The sequence below is a fragment of the Rattus norvegicus genome, chromosome 4 (assembly GCF_036323735.1).
Source record: "Rattus norvegicus strain BN/NHsdMcwi chromosome 4, GRCr8, whole genome shotgun sequence".
NCBI lineage: Eukaryota > Metazoa > Chordata > Mammalia > Rodentia > Muridae > Rattus > Rattus norvegicus.
In genome coordinates, this window is record NC_086022.1 from 111604091 (window position 1) to 111625322 (window position 21232).

General features: G+C 39.2%; 1 protein-coding gene across 5 annotated transcripts in view; it reads right to left on the minus strand.

Moving 5' to 3' along the window:
- The window catches only part of Ctnna2 (catenin alpha 2), a 1149087-nt gene that overhangs the window by 751826 nt on the left and 376029 nt on the right, over window positions 1-21232 (minus strand). For all 5 annotated transcript variants that reach the window (NM_001106598.2, NM_001415842.1, NM_001415843.1 and 2 more), the window contains one exon: window positions 14244-14447. In NM_001106598.2, the coding sequence (NP_001100068.1) occupies window positions 14244-14447 (204 nt within the window). The remainder of the gene's footprint in view (window positions 1-14243; window positions 14448-21232) is intronic.

A 21232-nucleotide genomic window follows, 5' to 3' on the forward strand; every position in this document is an offset into this window, starting at 1 on the left:
CCTCAGCAACTAGTGGGACTGATAACACTCGCACTAGGCCTTAGCTTGGCAGAAGACAGAATGAAGGATACTTGGAAATTGAGTTTCTGAACAATTATTCATTACCATGTGCATAATCTCAGCTTGACCAGCTCTCTGACTGGGCTACTATTTGAGATGGAAACAACAGCTGTAACATGCTCTGTGCAACTTCTATGTTCATTAAAAAACTGTATACTGATCGAGCTAACTGAATCCCTCTCTGTGGTCAAGTTGCAGGTCTGTGTATTGAACACTGGATGGGCCATTGCATTTCAGCTTTAAAATAAATAAGACCCAGCTGAAGGTGGCAGTCTCAGCACAGGTATTTATCACGGCTAGTTTCTCAAACCCCAGCAAGATGACCATATAGTAATGTTCTTTTAAAGACCCCCAGTTCTCCTTGAAATGAATTGGTAACAGAAAAAAAGGTCTCAATATTTGGAAAGTCATAAATCAGAGAAAAGTTGCTAGCTCATTTAGGACCACAATCCCCAGCTAGAAGAATGGAAGCCAGGACAAGCCAATTTACACTAAAAACTGTCAAAGATGCAGGGATTTGAAGCATCCAGTTCTGCAGAAAAGAGAAAAATGAGAATGTTAAAAGAGAAATGTTGATCTATTTTCCAAAAGGCAACTAGAGTTACGGGTACAGCTGGGCTGTTGTAAACGAGGGGATTTTCTTCTTTATGGTTATACTGTGTTCCATTGTGCATATATCCAATTTTCCTTTATTTGTGGATTGGTGGACCCTTGTCCTGGCTATTGTGAACAGTGCTGTCATGAAAATAGACATCCAGAAATGCTCTCAACACACCCATTTTCAGTTCCTTGCAGGGGGAGAGTCATGTAATACTTCTAGCTTCAGTATTCTTATGAAGTGCCACAGTATTCTTTATTAACAGACAGGAAACACACAGCCACACTTGGTAGGCAGAGGTACGAGGATTGTCCTAAGTTCAAGACCACTCTGGGCTACAAAATGAGACCCTGTTTCAAAAGAGGTAGAAGAGCTATACTAATTTTACTTTCTTCTATGTACAGTATGTGTTACATTATGTGTTACATCAGTTTCATTAAAAGACCAGCCTTTGGCTTCTATAGGCTAGTGTGGGAAAATAGGCCACAGATTCATTTACACATGAGTAATTGGTTTTAGTTTATTGCATAGCATGGTGACTATGATCAGTAATAATATTGTGTGTTTTAAAAAAATTTCCCAGAGATGAGACTTTAATCATTCTTATGAGGAAGATGATAACAAATCCATTTCCAAGTTTGCTTTAATCTGTCCACAAAATGTGTACACCAACTAAAACATGATACTAAACCCTACGATGTTTTACAATTATTAATCAGTTATATTGATTATACACTCTCATCATGAAAGAAGGGTAAAAAGAAAGAGGGTCCATAACTTCCTTTATTTCAAGCTGCAAAAAACTAGAGATTTATTTTTAGAAAAGATAGAAATCAGGCTTTTGGAAAGACATGCCTAGCTGAGCACAGAAATATTGAACTGAACATTGGGAATTATGGGAAAGTTGGTGTATATATGTTGTCATGAATATGGTTCCTGCTACCCCTATCAAGTGGATAGATACTACCCAGAGACTGAACCATTGGAGTTTTTACTCTCATAAAGAAACCAGATCCAATTCTTTATCCTTTCAGACCTTCCTCTTGACAATGGAGGCTCCTTGTGAGAAGCTCAGATGTTTGCCCCACTAGACTGTGATGCCTGTTTTCCTCCCTGGACTTGGACTAGTATCTGTCTGTTCTGTTGCCTGCATGCTTATTCAAAGAATAGTATATAGTCCACTGACTTTACAAGAATAGAAGTATGGCAGATAAGGTTGTCAATACACCATGTGGAACATTTAATAGGCAAAGAACATGAAAGCCCAATGTGGTATCTAGCTCTATTAATATATAAAACCAGAATCAGGGCAAAGAATCAAAGTGTAACAGTGACAGGACCAGAAGACCTGAGCTACAAATTGAACTGTACTGGTCACATGAGGTCAGGATCATGGGCCACTCACTTGTCAGTAGGTAGCCTGCTGCTCATTTTCATCTAACTGGCTTGAAATCAGAAGCAGGGTCTTCATAAAAATGGCTAGTTATTCTTTAAAAATCTTGAAGAAAATATAAATATAGAAGAGATAATGTATTATTACTTATTTAAAGTGAGGAAACAGAGCAAAGAGACCCAAGGAAGTAGTTAATGTTTGCTACAAGATAAAATTCAGAGAAATGATTTGTGCATAAGTAGCCTTGGTATGCAGGAACGCACATTTCCTAGTGGATTTTTGTGTCCATCATTTTTATAAGGATCAAAACTATAAAATTAGATAGAACTTGTAGGTCCCAAACAAAATGAAATGTTCTGTGTCTCTTTTTGATTTATTCAAATCAAAAGTAGCAGAACATTCTAATGTCTTCTTGAGCCATTTTCTTTAGGAGGGTTTCCATGGAACAAAGATAAAGTGAGTTGGTGCACAATGCCATAGTCCAAGGTGGGTGAGGTGGTTAGTTTTGATTGTCAATTGGACACAAGCTAGAATCACCTGGGAAGACAGGCTCAAAGAGGGTTTATCTCAGTCAGGTTAGACTGTAGGCATGTTTCTATGGGATACTTTTGATAATGTTGTTGGAATAAGAAGATAAACCACTGTGGGTGACACTATTACCTGTGGAGGCAATCCTGAACTGTTTAAGAGAGGAGAAAGCAAGCTGACCACAGGCATTAAGCATGAATGCTCTATCTCCTTCCTCTGGGCTTTTGATTAGGAATGTAACATGACTACCTGCTTCAAATTCCTTGACTTTGCCCAATTATGGATTGTTGACTGGAATTATTGGCTAAAACAAACTGTTTCTCCCCTAAACTGCTTTTGTCAAAATACTTCATCACAACATAATTGAAATTAAGGCAGTTGGTAAGGGATAGATTCGTTTTATATATAGTTATCTTCCTTGGCTTTGCTATTACATATATGTTGGTTTAGGACTGATTTATGGTCCTATAATATATGTATTTTCACCTCTTCACATAGGTTTGATACCCTAATTTAGGTTGAATGACAATTTCAAATTTTCTAGAGCAGTGTACAGAGTTCTTCTTCAGAAATACCTTGCTCTAGAATTGACAAAAATAATGGAGAACATGACTGATTTAAAAGCTTAGTCTGGAACAAAAGCTCCAAGGTAAACCGAGTAATGGGTAACTCTGGAGGAGTCTCTCAATCTTTCAGCTGCAGTCCGCATAGCAAATAGCCAGCAGTGTAGCTCTTAAGAGATATTTAAATAATCCATTCGAACAGGCATTTCAGTTCTGGTGCTTGTGGAGAGAGCCTAGTCCTTTCAAGGATAACAAACTGTCTTCTTACGAGTTGCAGAGTAGGTGTTCAGGATGATGTACAGCGAGAGGTGTGTTTGGGGGCGTGATGTTAGACAGTTTGAAGTTTTGAACAAACAGCTACCCTTCAATTAGCAGCTCACAGGGTGAGATGCTGGTACAGGTCTGCTTGCCTCTTCCTTACAGATTCAAAAAAGACATCAGCCAGCTCAAATTTCAGGTATTTTGCATGTCCTAGCTGGTTAGAACAGCTCAACAATACTTAGTCAGATGTATTTTGCTTACTGTATTTTATATATTTTTACACCAGTATTTATTCCTAATAATAAAAAAGGAAAACCTGTTTTAAACCTCTGTTGAGTTAAATCAACATTTGATTTACCCACTGTCTTAAATTGTTCCCTCTCTGAGCTTAAAAATCATCTGAAGGAGGCTGGAGTAAGAGCTAAATCAACAAAATGCTTGTCATGCAAGCAGAGGAATCTGAGTTCAGATTTCCAGAACTCATTATACAAGAAGCTGGATGTGGTGTTGTCACATAGGTAACCAAGGTCTGGGGAGGGAGAGACAGTGGGATTCCTAAAGCTCACTGACAAACCCCTCTAGGTAAATGGATGAGCTTCAGTGAGAGACTCTGCCTTGAGAATAAGTTGAAGAGCTATAGAGAATACTGGTTTACATATGTGCACAGATGTGAATGCATACCAGTACAGATGTACATATGTACACAAACATGCATACATACAAATAGCAGTACAATATAAAGAAAAACTTTTCTAAGTACTTGATCAAGTTAGCAATTAAAATCCTTTTTGTGAGACACTGTGATTGTGTGAATTGAATGGGGCCTCAGAGAATGTCTCTGGTAATCTCTGCTTTCTGGGCCAATTTAAGGGTGCTTAAAGGAACTCTTTTACAGGAAACAATGGGTTTCAATGTCCACAGTGCAGTGTAGCCTGAAACATCCTTAGTTACTGGCAATATGAGCTCTGCTTAGCTCCTGGGACTCATCTCTATGGATATGTTCATACAGGCATGCTGTCCTTGTAGGGCCAAAGAGAAGCTGTTCAGGCAAGATCTCTGAACTGAAGAGTAAGCTCCAATATGCTTCCTTTTCATCTTTGATATCTTTAATCCTAGCAGGTAGGAGTCTGAGGTTCAGATCAGTGTGATTCTAGTCTAGCCTTGGTAACGTGCCATGTTCAAGACCAGCCTGAGCTATAAGGTCCTGCCTCAAATGACAGTATTACAATGACAACAGCTCAATTACTGGGATAATTTCAAGATTTTCTAGAAAGATCTGATGGAGTACTTTCCTAGGGCCATAGGAAAGCTCAAGCAATAAAGAATGGGCTGAATACAGCAATTTGAAGCAAAAAGAAACCAGAGTTCCTCTTAGCTGATTCATCCACTGGTTTCATCAACTATTTGAGTAATAAATAGGGATGAACCTCCATCCTAAAATATAAAATTACATGTACTAAAAACATCTGTGATTTGTCTTCTCTTCTTGTTCCTTCTTTTATAATCATAACTCTTTTATTATTGTTAATATTATTATTGTTGTTATTGTTGTTGCTGTTGTTGAAGATGATGAAATCCACTTGTTCATTAAAAATGTCTTTATATATCCTACCCTGTGCTAGGCTAGTTGCTCTCAATTCTTGGGATTATGCACTATATGTGGCTCCTCTTCATGAGAGTTAAATTCCAAGACTGGAATGCAAAATAATCAACCCCAGAGGTGATGTCATTGGAATATGGCAGGTATAACTACCAAATTAAGTATGCTAAAGCAATCAAGACGACATATTCAAGCTAAATTTTAGAGGCAAAGAAGTCATCTTTACCTGGTTTGAGAAAGAACATTGCAATTAAAGGAGATACTAAGTACAAAGTCACTGAAAGACTTTGTGTCCCAGAACAGAGAGATGTTACCACCAATGAAATATTTTTTTAAGAGTGCAATTATTTCCTAATTGAATCAAGAGCAATACTTTTCCTTGTGGGACCAAGGCAGTGACAGAACTAAACAAAGAAGGCTTCAATGCTTATCTCTGGAACAACATACTGGGGAGTGAGAACACCAGTTCCAGGCATGCAGTGTACTTTGAAAACTTAGAGGAAGGGCTAATCAATGTTTGATAAAAGAATACAGCATTCTAATCTCTCTGACAGTTTGGTGTGGTAAAGGCTCTCCTGAGAAGATCAATTGATAGATTGGGCTGTCCCAGCTGCCTTAGCTATGATGACCAATCTGATGACTTGGCAGACTAGGCTGTCAGCAAACCCTGTTCATTTACAAAGCTAAAGACAACTCCTGATTATCCCATAATGCTTTGGGCTCTTCCCGTCATATTGATTGACCTTGTATGATTCAGACTAGCCTTCAAGGACTCTCTGAGATATTGATTTTTTTTTCAGAAAAGAAACTAGAACACTGAGTAATTTTGCTGTTGGGATAATTTTTATTTTAATAAAATTAATTAATTAATTAATTAAACAATATTTATTTTTGTTCTAGTTGTTACTGTTTTCTTTCTGTATGCAGGAAGAGCTCCTTAAAGAAGCTACAGTTAGCTGAGTGACACTAAAGCTTAAGGCTGCTAGTCTCAGCTCCCTAGAAGCATCCTGTAAGCATCATTCTTCTGCGAGGCAGTGGCTGCCTTACACTCAGTTACTTTGCTTCTCCTCCTCATTGGTACAGGCTTAACATAGTAAAGAATGTCCTGCATACAACATACCTTCTCCATCATCGCAACTCATAATCTTGCATTCCATGTCTGCCTTTGAACATCCTACAATCTTTTGATCTTTCAAGATAATCCCAAATGTTCCATTCATTTTCTTTAAAATACTTTATGATCAAAATCTAGTAATTACAATCATTGGAGGCTTAACCTATAATTAGTCATTTAGATAAATTTTAATTTATGATAGAGTCCTTAAATTGAGTTTTAGTGAATCTAGAATCTAAATTAGTTTTGTTGTAACTTTAATTTTTCAAATACTTTGAGACAGATTTAAAATGGGTTCCTTGCTGTTGGCAATCAACGGCTGCTGAGGGAGGGAATGGCATTGTTCTTTGAGGACGTGGCCACTGATAGGGTAACTATATTCCAACTGATGGCACCCCTCTCATTAACATAGATGCAGTACTTTGGAATTAGTGGGATATTAAAAAAGATTACATGAAATTAGGAGAAAGACAGGATGGCCGGGATATATGGGGATTTGGGGGAGAGAATGGGGATTGTATATGAAACAATTTCATCATGCATAAGTATGAAATTGCCAAAGAACAAAAAAAGTTAAAAACAACCTAAACTTTCTAAATTTATGAAAAATGAGATGAGGGCGTCTGGACACAATGGTATTGGTTTCTCCAAGATATACTGATTAGTACATGATAATAGCCTCAAAGTAAATTCTGGCTAAAAGTTGGCATGCTGAAATCATTCTGTTTTTGGGCTTTGAAAAGAAATGGCCAGTGGTCTGTATTAAGTTCTTCAAGGAGGGGTATTTTCTATCTTTCTCTTTAAGCAATAAGACAGTATCTCTTCTAATTATCACCATTTGAAATTAAATTTGATTTTGCTAGATCATCGTTCCAATGGCATTAGTGTCTGAGAACCTAGACTTTCTTCTGACATTCTGGGTTAGAGTCATCCTGCAGGGTTCTAGACTTTGTGACCTACTCTTCACCTGAGTGCCCCATTGGTAACCTGAAACCCATTTGAGCATTGGCTAAAACATGCATAGGTTCATGTTCAGTTTATTATTTATCACTTCCTGTCTCACAGCTCTCTAGCTGTATGGACCCTTTAGCTGTATGGAGGGGCATATGCCTATATCTCCCAGAAACCTGATTTTTGTTTCAGATAAAACAAAATCAAAGTTACCCAGTTTAAAACAAAACAAAAGTATATTCACAGAAATTTTAATGGGGGGATTTATTGCTATGCATTTATTTATTTGAGATTTCTTTCCCAAGTTGCCCTTGAACAACAGAAACATCCACAGTCCTCCGGCTTCTGAGTTGTTGGTGTATCAGATGCATGCAGCTGCCGCACCCACCTTTAGTTCATTCTAAGGCTGCAGCATGAATATAGCCTTCAGTTCAAGGCCAACCCAAGCTTTCAGAGGAAATTACATTTTGTTTATGTTCAAATGTTTGATGGCCTAAAACTTCCCAAGAGTCTAAAATTCTTCTGAGCTTCAAGTCTGTTCTCATAGCTTTCCTAAATCTTTTACTTGGTCATAGTTTGATTTTAAGTCACACTGTCCTGCCCAGACAAGTAGGCTTTGTGTTTGTCTTTTCCAACACCCATCTCTTTACTTATCAGTATACTCCGAATGAATTGCTTCAAAGTCTATTATGCTGAAGTCACATAACAAAATACTATGCAGTCAGGAAGCATTTGCTTAGAGAATATTTATTGGCATGGAAACATTAACAAAATATTAAGTAAAGAAAATAGATTACAAAATACCATTTATAAGACAGTCATTTTTTAAAAAAAATCAAGTTATAACACAAGCTTGTGTGTTTTAGCACACAGACTGTTTCTGAAAGCTTATAAACTTTATAAAGGCAACACCCAACTTTTAACAGTAATTGTATATAAAGAATAAGTTTACAAATTTTGCATCATACTTTTTATTGCATATGCACATCATGCTACCAAAACAAAATGAAGTAAGAATAGAAAGGCCACTGTTTTCTGAGGTCCTGAATCCCTGGATATCATCTCATTTTTATGTCATACAATTTCGAGGAAGAAAGTTTTCTATAGATGTGTAAAATTATGTGTTTGTAAGTGATGAATAAGATGTGAAGCTATCAAGGGGCAAAAGTGGAGGGGGGTAAGAGGGACAAGAAGTGGGTACATGGGGGTGTATAAGAGAACACACTTACATATAAGACATGCTTTATGAAGTTGTAAAATTGAATAAATTAAACAGCCGGGAAGAGTTTGTTTAAACTTGGCTGTAGTTAGAACCCAGGAAAAGGCTGGAAATGAACTTAATTGATCTCACTGCATCCCCAGATCCCTGTAAGTGGGTCCTGTGAAGGAGCTCCCTGTGGTGGGTTTGAATAAGAAATCTCTCGCTTAGGCTCACCTACCTGTAACACTACACCTCCAATTCATTGTTTGGGGATGTTCTAGAATCTTCAGAGGGAGGAGCCTTGCCGGAGGACGTCCATCACTGGGGAAGGGCGTTTTAGTTTTAAAGCTTGGTCTCACTTTTTCCTCCTGCTTCCTGTGTGTGCATGAAATGCGATCTCTCTGCTCTCTGAATTGTTACCCTTTCTACCAAGATGGACTGCACCTCTCCTGGACCTATATGATAAAAACAAAACAAAACAAAACAAAACCCACCCACTTACCTACAACCTTCCTTTCATTGTGGATTTTTTCACAGCTACTAATATATTCAGTTTTAATACATTCTTCTGTGTAGCTAAAGACAGAACACCAGTATTGCAGGAACTTAGATATATATATTTGACCCCACAACAGTGTATAACTGTGTCCTTTAATTATCAAACTTTCAGTAGCAGTTTGTAATTAAGGGCCAGGACCCACCAAAGGGATGCAAAGGGGATGAAAAAAAACATAGATTCATTTATTTCATATATAATTCTATTTTTAGAAATACAAAGAAAAATACCCTGCTGTAGTTAACACAGCAGAGACCTCCAAGGCCCTCATCAAAGGAATTTTTGCTTCATTGGTCAGACTTCTCTAATTGAATGAGTATGTAAGTGTACATGTCCGTGTGTGTGTGTGTGTGTGTGTGTGTGTGTGTGTGTGTGTGTGTGTGTGTGTGTTTGTGTGTGTGTGTATGCGCATGCATGTTTACTATGTTTTGGCAGGCACGTGTAAAGACTGGAGGTTGAATTTGGTTAGATTAAATGGTAGCGATCCCTCAGGATCTACCAGTTTTTGTCCCTGCTGAGGCAGGGTAAGAGGCACTTGTCATACCTGGCTTTTGCATGAATACTGGGGATAGAACTCAGATCCCAGTCCTTCAACAGTAAGCACTTTACTCACCAATTCATCCCCTAGTCCTGTCCTCTAATAGACTTAAAACAAACATGTAGAGGGGCTGGAGAGATTACTTGATGGATAATAGGATGGATAATAGTCCTTGCTGCTCTTCCAGATTCAAGTTAGTTTTTCAACACTCACAGTGGGTGGCTCACAAATACCTGTAATCCCAGCTTTAGGTGACCCAAAGCTTTCTTCTTACTTCTATGGGCACCTGCACTCATGTGCGCATATCCACATACATGCACACATAAACAATAAAGGATTTAGAGCTATACAAAGAGTGTATGCATATGGAATTCAACCGGGTCGCACAGCACCACAGTACACATGATCCAGGCACATGACATTCCATAGTCTCACCAAGGCTCATCAGTGAATTGTTCATGAAGAAGAGAACAGCTCACTGCCTCTCAGTGTTGCCCGTTTACCGTTTTAGTACCTAGAATAAGGATTAAAGTTTTCTTACGGTTCTGAATTTTAGTTTAGTAATTAGGACACAGAATCTATTTTTCAGTCCTATATAAGAGTGAAAAGCATAGTGAGAGGCATTTTTGATGACAGATTTTTGAAGCATAATTTTTCTACTTAACCACCCAGTCAAATACCCTGTCTATCAAAGTATGCAGGCACAGTGGCCAAGTGAGCTAGTTACAAATTGCTACTACATTGGAGTTAAATAAGATTTCCCTGTGCCATTTAAATCAAATGAAAATTTCTGACATGTCTGTAAATGTTGCTCATGATGTCTGTCTATTTTACATTTCGACAGTGGGCATATTCTTCTCAATAACTACGTTATATATTATGTGAATATTTTTATTAAAATTATAGTCAGTGGGTGGACCCCTTAGTCCACTTCTACTGTTGTCCTCTGTCTATGGAGATTGTTATAACATGGATTATTCAGAATCCAGCTTTTATGACATTTATTCTATTTATCTTATTATTAGACCATTACGGTCTATTCTTGATTCCTGAATCTCCACTCACAGATGATCTCTCATCCCCTTAATGTGGAAGCCAAGTCCTGTGCAATGATGCATAAGACCTTGTGCAAATCCGTGCTCACCTCCTCATAAATGTCCTTGTATACTAGATGGCTGTTCATAAGCAAGACCCTTGGCTCATATGCTGTCTGTTCTCTCACCTCGAGGAGGTCTTTGATCTGTAATCCTTTCATGTGCCTGTATCTTCAGGACTCAATAGCACTCCCTCCCTCCTCTTCTTGGGGTTTTCTATTTTGACTCTGGGCTCATCATTATCTGAAATAGCTCATGCTCAAAGCACTCACAGTTAGGATGTCCATCATCTCTCTCTGGAACACGAGTCCTGTGAAAGCAGAGAGCTTTTCCCTGTTCACTCCTGCTTTCCTAATGTGATGCCTAGCACAAAGGAGTCATTTATACATTTGTTGAATGAATGTGTCAACCTACTATAAAATTCTTCTCTGGAAAATACCATGCCCTTTTGTATCCTATCATGAAGTTCTGATTTTTTTTCTTTGACATATAAGCTAACTTCAGTGGACATTTGAATTCAATTTTAATATTTTAATAAAGAAAGTTTAAAGCCCCCAAACTAAGTTGTATAAAATAACTTCCATTGGACAGTTTATGGGCTCCTTGTAATTTGGAATAATGTATACTACAGTAATAACATGGACAGCACCAATCCCCACTTACATGTTCAAACCACTCATCTTTTGGCGGAAGAGCCTCTACTCATCACTCCCAATTTGTACTATAACGTCAATCTATCAGTGTTTGAAGTTTTAAAGAACAGTTTCATTGGTAGATGCTCCTGAAGCTGAATAGAACCCAAGGCCCTGCTAAGTGAGAACTTCTTTGGGGGCCATTGAAAAACCCCTTTTCTTTCCTATCTCTATCTGCTTTAAGATCTCAGCTTTAGTCTCTGGTGTCTTCTTCTAGGCTGTTCTCTTATCAGTATCTTTTCAAAGTACACAGTTTCTGCAGCTTTTACAAGTCATACATGTACATATTTATTAAACACAGACATTTATGGCAATATCAAGCAAACAATGATCTCTTTCTGAGATCAACCATTTCTACATGTGCAAAACACAAACCCCCAGGAAGACTGATGTTTCTATCAGTTTGCACCCAGCAGCCCTCTGCAATCTCCATCTGCATTCCATATCACTTGGTAAGACTGGCACTTTAGGGTTGTTTTGGATGCCAACAGTGTATTAGAAGTTGAGTTTTCATTGGGGACTAACCAGAATTTTTTTTTGGAATTCAGAAATGACTGTTACTTCAAGATTTCAATCTCTAACTATTTGGGTTCATGATTTTCCCATCCTAATGTTTTTAATACATTAGCACAAAAAGATGCATGTGATAATTAATGCACTTACTCCCACAGCTTACAGAATGGGAAGAGAAAAAAATCTTTAGGAATGATGGGATGAGTCAGCATTTACAGCCCAGAAGCTTAAGACAAGCCATGGATGTATACCAGTATCTTTAAACTAATACATGCCATATCAAGATAAGCATATTGATTTTGTAGAAGTAGAAATAAAAGCACTTCATAGGAACCATGGTGGCACGGCTGCACCCAGCTCTACCCTCAAGTCACAAGTGTGAAGCTCAACTGAACAGCATAGGAGAAGGACAAAGATGGGATATGCTTTGTTTCCATCTTTGATGGGAATAGGATTTGTAGGCTTGGGAATTTGAAAATTACAGCCTTCTGTGTATTCTGCCACGATATGAGAGTAGAAACAACAAACCATTTCTGTATCACAAGATTCTAACCAAACTACAAGAAACTGAAGTTCAGTAAAACAGAAAATGCACCAACCTCTGCTGGTCTGTATGAACTTACACTGAAATTAAACATACATATACACACAAAGCAAAGAAATAAACAAAAATTAACCCACCTGATTTGATAGTATTCTAGACAGCAAATGAAAATCACATACCACATCTTGATCACCTCTCTTTTTTTTCAAATCAAAGCCCATGGCTTTTATTCACAGGAACACAATCAATTCTGACTTATTTATATTAAGGCTACGGCCATCACAATTTTTATAACTTTACCTCCTTTGGTAATTATTGTTCATTGATGCGAATCTTCGTGTACCTTGAGATGAAGCTGGTCTGTAGACATGTCAATACACACCCTCCCCGCCAAGCCCAAATACAGCAAGCTCCAGATCATGTGAGGATCCCTTTTCCACATGTCTGCCACTCAAAAGACTTGCTTAGGGTGGGAGAGCCCTTGGCCACCAACATCTTTAGCTGTACCCTACATGCATGGAGCCAAATCACAGCACGCACTGGTCGCCCACAATCCTATAGAGATGTTCTCACAAATGTCTAGGTAGACATCCACATTTCATTCTCAAATGACATGAACAAGTCTTCTGAAAATCAAACTACCTGAAGGTTCACGGAAAGGGAAGTGATTTTTGTTTTTCATTATATGTCTTTCTTACTTCGGAATAGGGCACACATATACTATAGCACACATGTGGAGGTCAGAGAACAGCTGTCAGATCCACCATTTAGATCCTGGAGATCTAATCCAGATCTTTAGGTGTGGCTACAAGCACCTTCTGCAGAGTCAAACCATTGGCTCAGGAAAAAAAAAATAAAAATAAGAACCGGCAGTTTAGATTCCAGGCTATTCTCAGTATACTCCTTCTTTTTTTTTTTTTTTTTTTTTTTTAAATGCCAGGAAAAAGACTGTCACTGCCAGTGCTGGCTTCTTGTTTGAAATCTACCCTGCTGATTTTCTGATTGACTGAGCTGCATGTGTTTACTAAGATACAAGTCAGTCACTGGGTACTGGGAGGCTGCTCGGTCTCAGCATTGCCTCGGGAAGTTGCATTGTGATGCAAAGGATGCGCTCAGATTTCTCAGCCTCCCTGTACCTCAGTACCTTTAAGGCCATTCTGACAACACACAATGAACCAAGTATTGACTTGACTGACAGCTTTTTCCAACTGGTACTTGATCCTCCCAAAGACAAGAATGCAGCACAGGGAGAACTCTGATCACTCATAAATGCAAACTCTGGGCACTTCTTATTTAAACCAATGCAGCAAATGAATACAACTACAGTCCAGTGCCTTTCAAAACAAAGAATACAGATTCAATCACCTTTCATTTTACAGATACTCTCTCTCTCTCTCTCTCTCTCTCTCTCTCTCTCTCACACACACACACACACACACATACACACACACACTCACACAAATACACACACAGTCACAATTTATAAGACTTAGAATGGTTGTTGTCTGTGTCATCCAAAATGAGACGGCAGTCACACTTATTTGACAATTCACTCATTAGAATTCCCTACTTGCAGAATAGGTCTAATAAATTCCTCCAAGTTTGTGGGCAGTTAGAACTTTCCCACTTTATTGGACCGGCAGGAGCACTTTAAACTTGCTGTGCTTATTAATGGCTTTCAGAGTTGAAGATTAGCATCTATCGCTATTCTTAGCTTCGGAAAGGACCCGTTGGCACAGCCTCCCTTGCTTCCATCCATCATCCACCTTCACCAACTGAACTCCTACTTAAATCAAATCACAACCATCAAAAGGACCAAGAAGACACCACTCAAGTCACCCTCAGATTTTCTGAGATTTTACACTTCACTCAATTCTTCCATCTCGAACATGCACATGGAAACAGTCAGAGCGCAGGTTTACTCCCAAAGTGTTCCTTCAGTGAAACCCGTCTTCGATTCCTGCTATACCTGATTTCATCGCAAGAGCACAGAGCACAAACCATTGAGATAAGAAAAGCCTGGAGCCCAGCACTTACGTTATTCATGTACTCGCTTAGCAGGTCCTGCAGCGCCTGGCGGACTGCGTTGCACTCGGCCACAATACGTTCACGGCGATCATCACGTGTGCAGGAGGAATCTGCCATGAGGGCAGCCCCACTGATGATGCTCTCCAGTCTCTCCTCCAGGGATGGCCGGAACCTGGCTTCGCTGAATGTCATAGGGTCCAGGATGATCTTATTCTGAAGAGATCAGAAGGGAAGTATGAACTAGAGAGAGACAGCTGCCTCGGTCTGTTTTCTAAGGCAAACTGTCTGACGCTACGACAAGAAAGCCCTCCCCGGAAAATAAACCAGATACTAAGACAAAATCCAGATACTGAGAAGTTCTTGGGGAAGTTTTTGTTCCTCCTCCCTGTAAATGTAATCTACAGATTAATAACAGAAACTCTTATCTGAAGCCTGTGTTCTTGATTAAGGCCATCTGTGGGGAGGTATTTTCCCATAAGATAGTGATACTGGCTTCCTGGCCTTCAAGAACAGAGCACTGTAGAATTGGAAAGATTGATACCTCAGATATGAACTGTAATCAACAATTCATACATTAGCTGTATTGAGAGCCTTCTCTGGAGGAAGAGCAGAGTCTCGGGGCAGATGTCCTTAGATACGTAGGCAAAAGGCATCTGACAAGTTAAAAGCGCATACTGCTCTTACAGATCAGTTTGGTTCCCCACTTTCATGTTAAGAACACTGAAAGCCACCTCTGCCTCCTAACTTAAGGGGTCTGACTTGAGTTGGGGTCTGACTCCTCTGTCCTCAGTGGACATCTGCATTCACCACACACAGACGTATAACCCCCAAAAAACAAATCTGTTTAAAATAGCCACACACTTAATCTCTGAGACTCTAAGGGAAACAACTGGGGAACATAGGAAGAGATGCTTTGCAGTGTCAGCCGTTGTGTGCCCTACCTGTCTCAGCTCATGGCTGTCATGAGAGTAATGCAAAAAACACAGCCTGACAAATTCTGCATAAAAGTTACTTTACTAATGGAATTATTCATTATTTATAGATCACAGGGGGGAAGTTCTGGAAAAAAAAACCTCTGTAGAAAGGAACAATAAATTTGCAACCTTCTAATCAACACAGGAGTGTGGATGAAATCACTGAAGTGATGGATGAGAATGGAGAATGGCTGAGGGGAGAAGCCACTCAAGGCAGAAAGGATAAAGTAGTGTGTGTGTGTGTGTGTGTGTGTGTGTGTGTGTGTGTGTGTGTGTGGTGTTTGAGGAAGAGAGAATAGACTTTGATAACTTTGAATTATGAGTATGTATATATGTTTACATTGTGTATGTATGTGCATATATATATAAACAATATACATTCATTCTATACACACATATATACATACATTCTACATAAACACACATATGTATTTATGTATAAGACTCTATCCTTAGGAGAATGTATTCAGATGTATATATAGGATACCAAATGCATCCTCTCTGTCTCTCTGTCTCTCTGTCTCTCTGTCTCTCTGTCTCTCTGCTCTCTCTGTCTCTCTCTTTCTCTCTCCCTCTCCCTCTTTCCTTCCCCTTCCCCATATTTTTTCTATATATGCATGCATATATCTTTTTTGTTGTGTACCTGGGTAGGTAGAGGTTATATACACTAGCAGAAATAAGTATGTATGTGTCTATGTTCAGACAACTTGTGAAGACAAGGGAGAGGCCGAGAAGAGATATGGGATGTGGAACATTTGGAGGGTGAACGGGGAAGGGAATAAAATCTGGAGTACAAAAATCAAACAAACAAATCTGTTTACAGCTCCTGAAAAAGAATAAAAAAAGTAAGAAAGTCCCAAAGAAAGCACAGCACTATTGGAAGTGAAGAAGAAAGGGAGGGAGGGAGGGAGGGAGAGGAGGAGAGGAGGTAGGAAAGGAGAACAGAAGGAAAATGAACTAAGAGGAAGGGAGGAAAGGATGGAGGGAACAAAAGAGGGAGGAAGAAAGGAGGGAGGGAGACAGGCAAAGAGGGAGGGAAGGAGGGAGGGAGGACAGATAGACAGAAGAAAGGAAAGGAGTGTGGGAGAAAGGGAGGAAGGACCTAAGTTCTTCATCCATTCTCTCTGATCAGTAAAAACATCACCCTAAACTGGGAACCCTGTAAACTCCCTTCTCTACAGCTCAGACGCTCCCACTCCTCTATGAATCTGCCCTCTATCTACTTGGAAGAACATTTCCTTCACCACCCTCCCTGCTCTCCCCATCCCTCTTCAGGACCTTGGCCTTCATCTAACTATGAATCAGCAAAATAAAACCACCAAGCCATAGGGCCCATCCAAGGCCATTTCAAGCAGTGTTTCTCAACCTGTGGGACTCAACACCTTTGGGGGGGTACAAATCAGGTAAAATGCACATCAGATATTTACACTGCAAGTCATCAAGTAGCAAGATTATAGTTATGAAATAGTAATAAAATAATTTTATTGTTGGGGGTCACCACAACATGAAGAGTTGTATTCGGAAGGTTGATTGAGAACCACTGGTTTAAAGCAAAGATCTGCTTCATTGAGAGGATTTTATCTCTTTCTAATTTCCCTGTTGTTGGTTCACACTGACTGCACTGTGACAATGTTGTCTGTATTCTTTGAAGCCATCTCATCCCTTTACATGTCTCACCTTGTTGCTCTTTCTAGTATTTTCAGGCTGACTCTATGAAACAGTTGTGGGTCGGACCTCTTGTTTTATCTTTTTAAATTCTTAAACTTAGTTTAATAAATGACTTCTATATTGCTTATTTTCATTCTCATTATTTGACTTGTATACAAGTGTTTATTAACATCTTTCATTTAAAAATTAATGTGCTCAAAAGTGTGGTAGCACATATATTTGAAAGCTAAGTGAAGCTGCCCCTTCACCTTCTCTTGTCTTACTCCCCTAGGCTAAGACTTCATGTACCGCTCTAAACAGAAGTAGAAAACGTGGACATCCCTGACTTCTTCTCTGATATTAATTGGAATGCTTTGAGTTTACTAAGGAGCAGTTGGAAACCAATAAGTGTTAGAGAAAGGAGAATCATTCTTTTGGTCAGACATGGGCACTGGTAAGTTGTCCATGGTCCAGTCGATGGCCCCACACTCATGCATATGGTCAGCACTAAATGGAGATTTTTAAAAATTTAAACAACCCTTTCTTCATACCCGAGGATGGCGATGAGTCAATAGATACTTGTACAAAATGAGTAGGAAGAAAAATCTATGCTTCGTGTTTATGCTTTCCAACATGAGCCATGCAGAGTGGCTGAGTCACACTGGATATATAGAATTTACAAAATGTCAACAAAGACAACAGAATAACATTTTGCAGATTTGAAGAATAGATTGATTTGATAAGTGGCAGATCCACATAAAATTTTATAGGTGTGGAAAGAAGTAAAAGGGAGTGGTCAGACAGCCCTGTGGATTCTTTTCTTGTTCATGATAACTCTGCAAAATAAAGACGTGCTGAAATTTTCATATGAACTATGAATTACTTTCATAGTTCCAGGTAGCAAGGAAGGAATAATGTTGTTCTCTTATAGGAGCAGACCTTCACCACCTGCTGTCCAGCATATCTATTCAAAGTGGAACAAGCAGAAGAAAAGAATTAATGTCAACACTCCCTCACAGGCATTCACTTGCTGATATTTTAAAAATCCCAAACCAAAAATACCTCCTAGAACGTCACATCACTCAAGCACACTCTTCTAAAGGAATATGTCCTTTGACACAGTCACTGAAACAAAGAAGCCCCGTAACCCTATCTAGCAATGTACATTCGAGTTAAGAGACATTTTCCCAAGGTTTCCGTGGGGATAAGAGACAATGTGGGCATGTTTTTGTTTCTTTATCAGCATGTTTCAACCCTGCTTACTTTTGAATATCGAAATATTCCAGCTTGACATGTTTTGGGTGTGTGGAACTGGTCAGGCTTTGAGAATTCAGGACTCCCCTTCTCCTTTCTCCCTAGAAAACAATCCAAGGCCTTCTGTTCTTTGGTATTTGAAGAAGGTACTTCAGAGCTGGGAGGTGCCTTTGCTTCTGCAAAATCTGACTATTTGAGCATGGAAACAGAGAGATCTAAGCCGAGGTATAGATATTAGAATCAGGCTTCCTGCTGCTCTGGCCTTTCAAAAATTGCCTGGGTCATGGCAGTCATGGAGACTCCAGTGCGATCAAGGTCTGGGAAGGTATTTGACTGTGTACTGAGTTATTTCCTGACACCAATATAAGCCATAGCAAAATTAACATCATCTAAAGTCTGTCATCCCCCTTTGAAGTACATGACTAATAACCATCAGGCAGTAATACAACCTGTTGTATTACTATGGCTATAAGAAGACAAAAATAATTCTAAAAGAGAAGCTTTATGGCATTGAAAATTGAAAATGAAAGTCCCCTGCTGACAATGAGGGTCGATCCTAATCCAGGCATGAATGCTTTAAATAGTTCTTTGAAAGACTGAAGTCTGATATAAAAGCATAAATCAAGTTTGATATAATAAATTAACTAAGGTGTCTAAATCAAAAGCATGCTATTTGCTCGATTTTAAACTTTCTCCCTGTGGTATCTAATAATCAGCGAAGATATCTCTCTATCTTTTGTTATTCTGTGCCAAGCTCCCTCAGCAAGCATCTCTATCTTTACATGCAAACTTTCTCTTGACCTAATTGGAGTAGCATTTGGAATGAAAAATAATGAGTTGAAATCATCTATTTTATGAAGCTCCAACAAAAAAAAAACCTCAAAACATCATTTTAAATTTGCCTTAATTTTATAAAATTGCAAATTGCCATATTGATAACATACTCTTTCTTCTGAGCCATGTACTTAAAAACAAACTAATTATGCCACTTACCTACTTAAGATATTATTTGTAATTACACAGTTCAGTTTTTTAATTGGAATTAAATGACAAAGATAATGGCTTGGTAATTAAAGAGTATTTTTATCCATGTTTAATTCTTTTAAAAAGTGGTATCTACGCAAGCCCATATTAATTTCACTCTAGGAGAGGAAAGGAGACTGCAGAGAGCAGTTGCTCGTCAAAGGTTAGAATAAACTGGATGACCTCACTAATTGGATTATGAAATGTGATGGAAGCCAGTTGAACTTTCTATAAGTGAGCATGGGCATGCACTGGGTTACCATGGTGTCTTGAGCACATTCTAGACACCTGGGAAAGGATAGTTTTACAATTAATCCTAGCAGAGCAAGGTAGTATTCAGAGTCCTGAGATTTCATGAACAAGCACTATGCTAACTCAAGCCAGACAAAACCACAACATGGAGATAATGATGAGCAGGAAGTCCCCCTCTATCTGAGTAGCTGGCAAAAGAAAACTGTCTAGAGAGGGAGAGAAGGTTTTCTTTAAGAGTGCTGTCACTGGTGGTGTGACAACACTACAGTGGATGCCCCCACACTTAGCAGTATATGCGTAACACCAAGTATACTTGATGTAGAAGCGGGGAGAGAAAGAAGAAAAAGGAGGAGGCAAGTTAGCTCTGTAGGGAACGGGTCTTGGGTCTGAGAGTGGTGGGAGAAATGGATGAATATGATCAAAAGACATTGCAAAAAAATCTGAAAACACAGTGAAAAACAACAGAAAAATCCTGAGCCTCACATTGTGGGCTGAATAGCCAGTGTTCAAATGAGCATGATCAAAGCAGGCCATGCAAGCTTAACAAAGAGGAAATGCTATGCTCTTTTGTTAAGAAAATGATCACTTGACTTCTTCAATTCTCCACACCATTGGACAATTTTCCTACTGGTTTCAAACCGTGGTCTTTGTGTTCTTAGCACAATTTACTACCTGGTTCCTAAGGTGAAATTAATAGTGCATTATAAGATCCATGGGGGGATAGAAGATGGGGGGTCTAGCCATTCTTCCCCATTCCTTCTCCCACCCACTCTTACATGCAGACAGATCTCAAGGTTTTGTTCTTTATTCTTGTAGTTTTCTCAGAGCTCAGGGAGCTTGCTACTCCAACACTTTAGTCATTGCCTACTTGTGAGAGACACAAAATGCTATGTCCAGCTCTGACACTTTTGAGACACCAACTGCCACTTACATCTGCTACAGGTTATTATGTGAGGGGTAACCTACCATCACCTCCACAGCAGCATATAGAAGAGCTTCCTTGCCCTTCTCTTTCCAGCGATATTCAAGTCCCTAATTGTTGTAAAAGGGAACAAGATCCTACAATATTACTTCATTGCCCTGGCCTGCTCATGAGAAATGAGGAAATGAGGACATCTCCACTTAGCAGTATATGAGCAACACCAAGTGTACTTGATGTAGAAGCAGGAAGAGCAAGAAGCCAAAAGAGTAGGCAAGCAGTGCTCAGACAGCACAGATGGCTTCCAGAAAGCTACATGGTACAAACCAAACAAGGTTCCTCTTCTCAGGTCTTTCTTGTTTAAAGACAGACATCAGTGTAATCTGGGGCTAGAATAAACAGTTTCATATGCAAAAGTTGGCTGTGCTGTGCTCTAACAATGTTTGTTTTAAACCTCCGATGTCTCTAAATATGATAATTTAAAAACAGCTCATTTAAACAGTAATTAGGGCCTTCTGGGCCCCTCACACGTGATAATCTTTATAACAGACATTTCATACGCATTGTGTTGCTTTCCCTTCCCACCTACCGCTGCAGAGAAATGGAATGTTCCCCTCTCCATAGCATGTAGTAATGGAGTGTGCCTCTTGTAGGTAGAGAAAAGCTCTCACCAGATGAGGACACACACCAGCATCTCACCTTAAATGTCATAGCTATTAAAACTCTGAGAAGAAACAATCTGCTAATTAAAAGTTACCCAGTCTAGAGGATTCCATTACAGCTGTGCAGGGGGGCCAGGACTCTGGTAATAACTCCTCCTAGTTAAGCAAGTGGTTTAACTACTGAGCACTTTGGTCACCTCAGGGGAAAAGAAGGTTATTAGTCATATCTGTACTCCTGAGCTCTCAAGAAAATTGAATGCACCTAAA